We start from the raw sequence: 9777 nt of genomic DNA, 5'->3' as shown, positions 1-9777 counted from the left end.
CCTGCCTCTGCCTCCCGAGTGTTGGGATTAAAGGCTGAAGGACTGTAAGTGATGAAGCTAGAAAGTAGAGAACAAGGTGGCAATCCCTCTGTTGGCCTCCCCCTTCTCTCTTTCTTACATTATTTGTTAATCAAAGTCCGAAGTCTGGAACCACTGCAGGAAGGAACAAGTCTGCCCGTGTTTCTGTGGGATTGCTGCTAGAGCTCAGCCTCATTTCCTGGGCTGTGCAGTGGCAGCAGTAAGACCCATGAAGGAGTGTTGTAAGGAGACGGCAGAAGGCACTTAGTGTCATGATGCATAATAACAGCAGTAACTCCAGTGTTAAGTCCAGCCAGATTTAAACTTTTAAAGCATCCACTGAGGATGAGCTTCCAAATCAGAGATGAATATAACATCAGAGTAGCAGTAGATCTTCCAGTATATCCAAAATACAGCAAGTCCAAAATACTGACAGGCTGGCAGTGGCTCACTGGATCAATAATCCTGGAGTGACACAGTGTCCACTGTTTTTATCTATGAGATAAGAACTTCGGTCTTTTCCTTTGAAATTGCTTAAAATCTTGTAGAGGTTGCTCAAACATACAGTTCATACTCATTCATATTCTCCTTCCTCTCTTTCCAGCCAAAGAAGCCCAAGGCCCCAGACAATCCATTTCATGGCATTGTTTCCAAGTGTTTTGAGCCTCATCTCTACGTGTACATTGAGTCCCAGGACAAGTGAGTGACAAGCCTGTGTTTCTAGCCTCTGATCATGTTGGTTCCTACACAAGGACAACTCCTCCCAGAGTCATTAAGAATACCATTATATCTTCTGTATATAAGTTTTTATTTTGCCCATAGTTTATTTTGTTTGTTTGTTAGTTTGTTTGTTTGAGATAGAATATGTAGCCTTGGCTGACTTTAAATTCATAGAGATCTGCCTGCCTCTGCCTCACAAGTGCTGAGACTAAAGGCATGTGCCACTACACTGGCATCTTTTCCTCACAAATCTGTGCTGCCTGAGTTTGGCTGTATAAGGGTCCATGTGTATCGGAACACCTCCCACCCCTACCTCTATGTGGGCCCCCCCACAAAGTGTCTGGCACCCAGACATTGTAAGAAAGCCCATTCCCTGAAGTATATACTTTCAATTATAATTTGACTTTTCATTGTGAAGTAATTTTTCCTTTTATAAAAGTTTTAAAACAGCAGAAAAATTTCCACTAGCTTTCCTCAGGCTGTGAATGCCTTAATGTAAACATACCTATCAAATCCAAAGAAGGGTTGATCCTGCGTCTGGTCTGGGATCTCATAACCATGCACTTCAGTGTGGGGTCTCTGTAGCCTCCTTTAATCCCAACTACGCCTTGACTCTCCTTAGTCTTTCTGACCTTGGCATTCATGGGGGGCTGACCAGATGTTTCAGATGCTTTGTGAAATGCCATCATCCATTTCCATTTGCCTGATTCTGGGCCTCTCCTACCCACTCCCACTTCCCCCACCCCCCACCTCCCCGCCAGACCCTCTCTTTTGAAACAGTTTCTAATGTTGCCCAGATTGCTCTCAGCTCCTGGGATCAAGTGATCCTCCCACCTCAGCTTTCTGAGCAGCTGGAACTCCACACACATTGATTCATATATTTATTGTCTTTCTTAAACCCAAGTTAGGTTCTGCCATGATAGCACACACTGTAACCCATCGCTTAGGGAGTGGAGGCAGGGCAATTTTAAGCTTGGAGCCAGTCTGAGCTGTGTGTGAGACTGTGCTCCCAAACAACAAAATCCAGGTTATATACTTTTGGTAAGAAAACTATAGCAGTCAGTGCGTCAGGTGGCTGCTGGTGTCGTCTCTGTCTGCTAAGGTGAAGCCCTGCCAGCCTTTTCCACTGTCAAGTTACAGGGCTTTTTCTTTATATTAAGCGTCTTGCAGGGAATGCTTTGAGATCGTGGGTGGGAGTATCCTATTTCTTGACACTGCTGGTTCATTTTATCAGGGCTTGATGATTCTTGCCTGCAGCAGTTCTCATTGCCTAATGCTGGCCATCTGTTTACCCTTTCTTCTCTACCTTCTAATTGGAATTCTACTGTAGGGAAGTTCTCTCTTCTTCCCCATTTGTATTAGTTAAGGACTTGGGGTCACCCAGCTACATGCTCTTTCACAGACCCACAGGCTCCACACATTCTCACAAACCAGGCCCCTCCAGCCATTTCTTCACAGTCAGAAGTGGTTCAGGGTCCACTTAGTGATGTATGGTCCCTTGTTGCCAGGAGACTATTCACAAAGAAGAGTGGCCCCTTTTCCCCAGATCTTTAATAGTGGCCTGGGTTACTATTGAAGTCACTGGACAGTGGAGTTTGGAAAAGTTGGGTTAATGGAGCAGGGCAGGCTTTGAGGACATAGGCTGGCCCAGGTTACAAAGACCCACTTAGGAAAACCAACTGTGGCTCACACAGGAGAACACACGAGGACACTGACTGGTTGTGAGGAAGCCTTCTCTGGGAAGCATTAGTCCCCCTTTGTCTTTATTCTCCTTCATCTTTCTTTTCCTTTTTCCTTTCTGGTGCATCTGTTCTGGATGAGCAATTCCTTGTCTCCAAACCTATTTCAGGTTCAGCAATAAGAATAAAAGAATGTTTTTAGGGGCACACCATATCCACCCACTCGGTCTTACAGGCAATGGTCAAAAACTCTTACCTTCTCTTTTATCCCCGAATACAAACCGTGTGAGACACCTTCCAGTTAACAAAAGTCAGCACACACCAAGAAAAGCAAAGTTGCTTTGAGAAGGCTGCTCCCCCTCTGTTCACAGCATGTGTGCAGCAGGCTCACAGAAGTCACTAGTAACCAATGCTACTTTGTTCTTTGAAAGCACCCTGACACCTGCTGCACCCTCGTGTGTGTGCATGTGTATGTGCGCACATACACCTATCTCTTGGTGTTATTTCTCAGTAGATGTCACCTCAGTTTTTTTTTTTTAAGATTTATTTATTTTTTGTTTATATGATTACACTGCAGCTATCTTCAGACACACACTAGAAGAGCCAGGCCTCCTTCCCTGGGTCCTTTCAGACTATGAAAGATGCAGCACTGGCTGCTCAGCTGGCATTTCCCTCGTAGGATGAGGTAAAAGTCAGTGTGGTACTGCTACCAGCCTCCAGGCCTTGCTTAGCTCTGCCAGTTTCCCCACTATTGTCCTTTTCTCTCTAGGACTGATCATTTTCGTGTTCAGACTACCCGTGATGTGTCCAGGAGGACCTCTTGAGCTGGCTCTTCATCCTTTTTCCATACCCCTCTCATTTCCTGAGTACTCTCCTTTCTTTCTGGCACACCAAAATGCACCAGGCTTATCTTGTGCATTATGTCCAGCCCTAGGGTCATGCTTGCTTCCAGGCTGCCCATTTCCTCTGTAGAGAGTAACTGAAGACACCAAGCTCTGGTGTGAGTGTACGGAGTGTGCTGGGTACCATTGTTCCTGGGCACTCAGCTGGGAGAACTGAGAAACATGTGTGCCCACATGAGCATAGAATCGTCCACACACAGGCTATCTTCATACTGCCTGTACCTTAAAGCCTGTGGGTTCATGTCAAGACCTCCAGTCTAACCTAGCACCACAGGGGTTCCCGAGCTGATTACTGCCTTCTGTAACACAATAACAAGATGCACGACTCCTAGCACTCTTGATACATTTACTTGCTTCCTCCATATATGTAGCCCATTCTCTCAGTCTCTTCCCAAACCCTCTGCTCACCCCAGGGGCAAGTCCCAAGAGAAGTGAGAAGGGTGCATGTTAGTGGGTGCAGCTCTGAGCACACGCATGCTGAATCCGTGTGGGACTCCTGGCCTCAGCCACCCCCTCCCAGTGCCACTGCTACATTGCTTTCCAGACCACTCTATTTATGACTGCTGACTTCAGCTGCATCCACACGCACCGTGCTAAGCCCAGTGTGCAGTGAGACGATTGCTTCTCCTCCTTTGTTCATCGCCCCCTGTAATACTCTTTACTCCACATTCATCTTTAACTTAATCAGCAGAACTCCTAACAGTATGTTATGTGAAACCTGCAAATGCTTACACAGTTCTTGGGCACAAAGCTCAAGCTGCAGAGAAGAGAGAGAGAAGGAAACCACACATGTGGTTTCAGCTGGGAAGTTAGGAACAGCAGTGTGGCATGTATCTGCATAGTACTCTATAGACCTGGGGTCAGTGCCAATGATTCTGTGACCTTGCACAAAGTTACTTCAAGTTGCCAACCTTGGTTTCTTCCCCTTTAAAGCTATTGGGAGGAATAAATGACATCATATTTTATAACACATCTATAAGCTAATGGGAGAGAAAGACCAAAAAGAAAAGAGGGAAAAAAAGAATGTGTTGTGTGATATTAAAAATATGAGGAGCTGGAGAAATGACTCAGCAGTCAAGAGCACTGACTGCTCCCAGAGAATCTGGGTTTAATATCCAGCACCTACATGGGGCCTCACAACAATCTGTAACTCCAATCCCAGGGGATACACCATCCTCTTCTGGCTTTCTTGGGTACTGTGTGTACATATTGCATAGGCAAATATGCAGGAAAACATTCATTCACATAAAATAAATAAAATTTCAAACAAGGGGAAGGTCTGAAGGGATAGCAGTGGGAATCAAAGGGGTCTCACTGCCTCACTCAAGGCCAGGGGCTTTCACTTTGCGTCTCCACCACAGCCGGACTCTCTTCTTCACACCCTCTCCCTCTTTGGTTTTGGCTTCTGAGACAGGATCTCATGTAGCAGACTTGCCTCACCTCATTATGCAGCTAAGCATCTCCTGCTCCTACTGGCTCTGCCTCTCACTTCTAGCTACATCCTTTTGTTCTCTCCCTGAATTTGCTGCAGCCTTTCTCTGCAGCCCCTTCTGCAAACAGCATTTTGTCACTCCCTTCAACTGTGACTATTCTAAGGCTGCAGGGATTCTCAGTAGCCCACAGCCCTTGCCCGGGACTTGAGCATTTGTAATCTCTTACTTGCTCACACTTGCACTCAGGTGAAAAAGATCCCTGTGGTTCCAGGCTGCAGATTGTTGGGCCACACAGCCCTTTCTCCATTAATCCTACATGAAGCTCTTGCCAAGCGTCTGCTAGCAGTGATAACCTTCTTTAAGTTAAATGTATTTATATCTTACCTTACAGCCCTCAAGCCTTGCATACAGGTAGTATGTGCTTGATACTTAGTCGGACTGGCCCAGTACTTCATAAGCAGTGAACCTGAGGTTCCATTGGGGCATCTTTTATTCTTGTCCTGTGTGACATGGATGCATGCTGATGCAGGGTGGAAGAGGGCACAGGGAAGCTTCCTCACTAGGTTTCTTTCTCATCTGCAATAGAGAACAATGCCAAAAGTAACTTGGTGGACATTCCACAAAAATATAGATCTCTAGAGGGTGTTTTTAGTAAACAATGTCTCGATGCTTTATGATCAGGTGAGCTCTGAAATAGGAAGTGGGTAAAGACAGTTAGGGTGGTAGGAAGAGATAGGTGGTTACAGTAAAGTCACTGCAGAGTGTCATCTGTGTGGAGGTGAGACCCTAAACTGACTCCAGTGCATTATCTGCCTTGCATTTCTCCTCTCCTACTCCTTCTCCTCCTCTTCCTCTTCTTCCTCTTCCTCCTCCTTGTTCTTCACTGTGCCAGCCCCTATCACCCTCTACTTCTGCACTTTATTCCCATCCTTAGGAACAAAATGTGGAAGATGACCATCTAAACACACTTTGGGTACTAACATAAAGGATAGCCTGACACACCAGCCAGTGCAGTGGGCTGAGGGAGCATGAACAAATACCGCCACCCCAGGGGATGGGGACCCAGTAGTGCACACAGAGACCTTACCACTGTAAATCAGCTGTGTCTATGGCAGATACCAGCTGGAGTGCTGTTCCCAGTACTGTGGAATTATAGCATAAATCAGGGAATGGGCCTTGTTGATTCACATCACCCACTGTACACCACTATGCAGGATAGGGAAAGCTTGACCTGTTACACAGTACAGAAAAATGTTTACTCAAGTGCTGAAACCAGGTGCTGTGATACATACATCTAATTCTAGCAGTGGAGAAACTGAGGCAGGATAATCACAAGTTTCAGGTCAGTTTGGGCAACATAGTAAAACCCTACCTGGAAAAAAAAAAATAGTAAGAACCAGGTGTATAGCACATACTATATAGCACTCAGGAGGCTAATACAAGAGGAGAATCATAAGTTCAAAGCCAGTCTCAAAACAGATGAACAAACCAAAACCGAATCATGTGGTAGTGAGTGGCAGGTGATGGCAGTTCCAGCTGAGGGAGCAGGTGTTGGTTTGAGTGTGCAATGAGGTCAGGGCCTAGAGGGTTTGAGTGTGCTTTGGCCAGGAGGCGACAGGTGAAGGCTCAGCAGTGGGGCCCCAGAGGTGACTGGCCTGAGTGCCTTCTCCGCAGATGAGCTGTGAAGATCCCTGGGAAACTAGGGCAAGAAGAGTTTGTGCAGAGTGGGGGTGGTGGCCAAGGCGCTTGCAAAGGTCAACCAAAGAAGCCTGTCTGTCTCCACAGGCAGAGGCCTAGCTCAGCTAAGCAGCCACATCTGGATGTCATAAACCGTGTAACAAAAGCACTGGAGTAAAATGTCAATTGTTTCCTATTCCTGCTAATCGATGCTGTGTGTGGTTCTTGCCTTTTTCTCCTTATTGTATAAATATATTTTAAAAACACAGCTGGATTCTTATAGCCTTAGCCAGCAAGCTAAAAAGATACCACATGTCAGGAGGGGCCTCCCATTGTCCACACAACACAGCTGTGCAGAGGACAGTAGTTAAAGCCCTGCTAGATTCCAGCTCTTGATGACTTGGAGTGACTAGGACAACTTGAGAGATGTTTGATTGGGAAAGTGGAGACAGATCCCAGCCTGACCAGGCAAGCCACTTTTCCCGGGCACCACTTATGTCCCAAGATTTTTTTTTTAAATTTTTGTTTTACATCTTTAATTCTGAAAGTTCTATAGAAAAACTATTCATCTTAAAGAAGGAAGGCATTCTTTCTTTAAAGCCATCCATCCTCTGACACGTTTAGGTTCATGATGTCTACATCTTTGCTGCCATCAGATCCTTTTTGTAGGCTGGTGAAAAACATGAGGCTGGGGTCCAGGCTGTGGGGGTGTGCACCCTGCTTGTCTTGGACAAGGTGTTTTTCTGTGCCTGGCTTTTGGAGACAGGGCATAGGAAAGTAGGTACCTCTGAGGGTTATTGCTAGGAGTTAGCATTCTGTGACATGATTATAAAGTACAGCCATGACTCCTGGGCCGTGTTTAGGAGATAGTCACCATCGTTAGGTTTAGGAAAGGGGAGCTGTGCTTGGCATTCTGGGGTGCATGCTTCTGTGGCAGGTTCTCCAGCCAGTTCTGCCACCCAGTCTTATGACAGAGTCTTAGGTGTCAGCTCTCTCACCTTCTGAAGGAGCAGCAGTGCTATCTCCCTCACCTGGGTCTGGGGTCAGACATCGATGAGATCCCTGGAGCAAAGCCGTGTACAAATGCCAGACTTCATTACTGCCATCTTTTTTGTTTGTTTGTTTGTTTGAGACAGGGTTTCTCTGTATAGCCCTGGCTGTCCTGGAACTCACTTTGTAGACCAGGCTGGCCTCGAACTCAGAAATCCACCTGCCTCTGCCTCCGGAGTGCTGGGATTAAAGGCGCTTAAAAAGATGGCAGTAGCAGGGAGGTGAGTGCCACATGGATAAAATGTGCTCACTTGTAAATTTGGGTCACACCAGAGATGAGTACTCGTGGGAACAACTTAAGTCCTTGCAGACAGCACTCCTGCCTGATCTCTCCAAGTGAAACAATATTTCTGCTTTTCCAGAAACCTCAGTGAGCTGATAGACCGGTTTGTGGCAGATTTCAAAGCCCAGGGCCCACCCAAGCCTAACACTGACGAAGGAGGTGCTGTGCTCCCCAGCTGTGCTGACCTCTTTGTCTACTACAAGAAGTGCATGGTGCAGTGCTCACAGCTCAGCACAGGCGAGCCCATGATCGCCTTGACTACCATCTTCCAGAAGTACCTCCGAGAATACGCCTGGAAAATCCTCTCTGGCAACCTGCCTAAGTGAGTCCTGTTCTCCTCACTCTCAGCAGGGAATCGAGGCTCCTGATATCCCTAAATATGGGAGTCTCAAAGGAAAGCCACTCTGGGGTTGTTTACTGAACTAAGAATGTCGAAGAAGAAAACACTCCTCCCCGGCTCTCAAGAGCCTGACCCACTGCTGGTGCTGTCTTCTATAATGGCATCCACAGCTGACCATGACTGTCAGCAGGCATGTTCCTCCAGACACTAGTGTAGGTCACAGTGCATCACTAAGTTGGGCCTTTATGTATATGTACACAGTACACATGGATTCAACACAGAAAAGAAGTTAGTTACTCAGTAGCAGAGGCAATGTGGCTCCAACCTGTTCATGCCCAATAGACAAGCTTTCCTCCTCTGACTGTCTTCCATGGCCTCTGATGGCTGTGATCACAGTCCTAAGTTTAAAGATGTGGGTGGATTGGGGCAGGGGAGAACGCTGAGTGGATAAAGTGCCTCCTGCACAAGTGTGAGGAGCCAAGTTCAGATCCACAGCACCACACAAAAGGATGGGCTTGACACTTGCCTGTAACCGCAGCAGCAGGAGGCAGAGGCAAGAAGACCCCAGGGCCTCAGTGGAGCCAGTCAGTCCAACTCTAGCAAGCTCCAGGCTTAGTGAGAGACTTATCTCCAAAACCAGATGGAGAAAGATAGAGGAGGACACTCATCATCAACTCTGGTCTCTACTTGTGTGTTCATGGACACATGTGTGCACTGTTAGACCATCTTACTCCATGTGTTCACTTATGAGCTCCATGTGTATGCACCTTAACTAAGAAAGATTAAGGAGAAGCAGATTTTGTGCCACAGATGACCCAAGTGGAGTCTTCACCTCGGGGAATCCCAAGCCAAGGCACTTGGAGGTCAGCTGGTCTCCTTGGTGAGCATGGGGTCACCCCAGGTGAGGACTGCTCCCTGGGTCCCTGGCTCTCTAGGCGTTGTCTCTTTCTGTCCCTGTGGGTGAGATGGCCTGAACAGATGACAGTCAAGGTAAGGTCAGGAGCAGAGGCCCCCATTGTGTGTTGATTTATTTGTACTGTAGCCAGCCTTTCCTCTGCTTTCTTCTCTGTCATAAATATGCAGATTCAGGAAGCAAGTTAGCAGCTTCAGCCTGACTAGTTCCTGTCCTTTTCTTCAGAACCAGCAGCAGCAGTGGGGGACTGACCATCAGCAGCCTCCTCAAAGAGAAGGAGGGCTCAGAAGTGGCCAGGTTCACTCTGGAGGAGCTGTGTCTCATCTGCAGCATCCTGAGCACAGCCGAGTACTGTCTGGCTACCACCCAGCAGGTGAGCACCCAGCCGAGCACGCCTCCCTCCCAGAGCTCCCTCCCACAGCTGGAGTGGGACCTGTGAGCTCCACAAGGTCTCCTGACACCTTGGGCAGGCCGCTTGGCCTCTCAGGAGCAAACTCACCATATAGTCAGAGACTGCCCAGGCAGCCATCTTACAGGGGAGAAATGCCAGCTTCCACCCACATGTAAGCTACAAAACAGGCATGACCTCTTAAAAGTAGGTCAGTAGCACAGTGTCCTTCATGGGAAAAGCATCAATAAACTGTCTTCTGGGGACCAGGCAGCCTTTCCTGACATCTTATAGCATTCTCTGTCCACCATAGCAAACAACCATTGTTTGAAGTGTTGACTGTGAAGTAGAAAGGGTGAGGCCTCTGATGGAGC

General features: G+C 47.3%; 1 protein-coding gene across 2 annotated transcripts in view; it reads left to right on the top strand.

The window, feature by feature from the left end:
- Nucleotides 1-9777, top strand: part of Vps53 (VPS53 subunit of GARP complex) — a 130094-nt gene that overhangs the window by 83331 nt on the left and 36986 nt on the right. For both annotated transcript variants that reach the window (XM_029545786.1, XM_021212135.2), the window contains exons 13-15: nucleotides 623-717; nucleotides 7842-8084; nucleotides 9241-9388. In XM_029545786.1, the coding sequence (XP_029401646.1) occupies nucleotides 623-717; nucleotides 7842-8084; nucleotides 9241-9388 (486 nt within the window). The remainder of the gene's footprint in view (nucleotides 1-622; nucleotides 718-7841; nucleotides 8085-9240; nucleotides 9389-9777) is intronic.

The sequence above is a fragment of the Mus pahari genome, chromosome 14 (genome assembly GCF_900095145.1).
Source record: "Mus pahari chromosome 14, PAHARI_EIJ_v1.1, whole genome shotgun sequence".
Classification (NCBI taxonomy): domain Eukaryota; kingdom Metazoa; phylum Chordata; class Mammalia; order Rodentia; family Muridae; genus Mus; species Mus pahari.
This window is presented reverse-complemented; position numbering and strand designations above follow the sequence as displayed.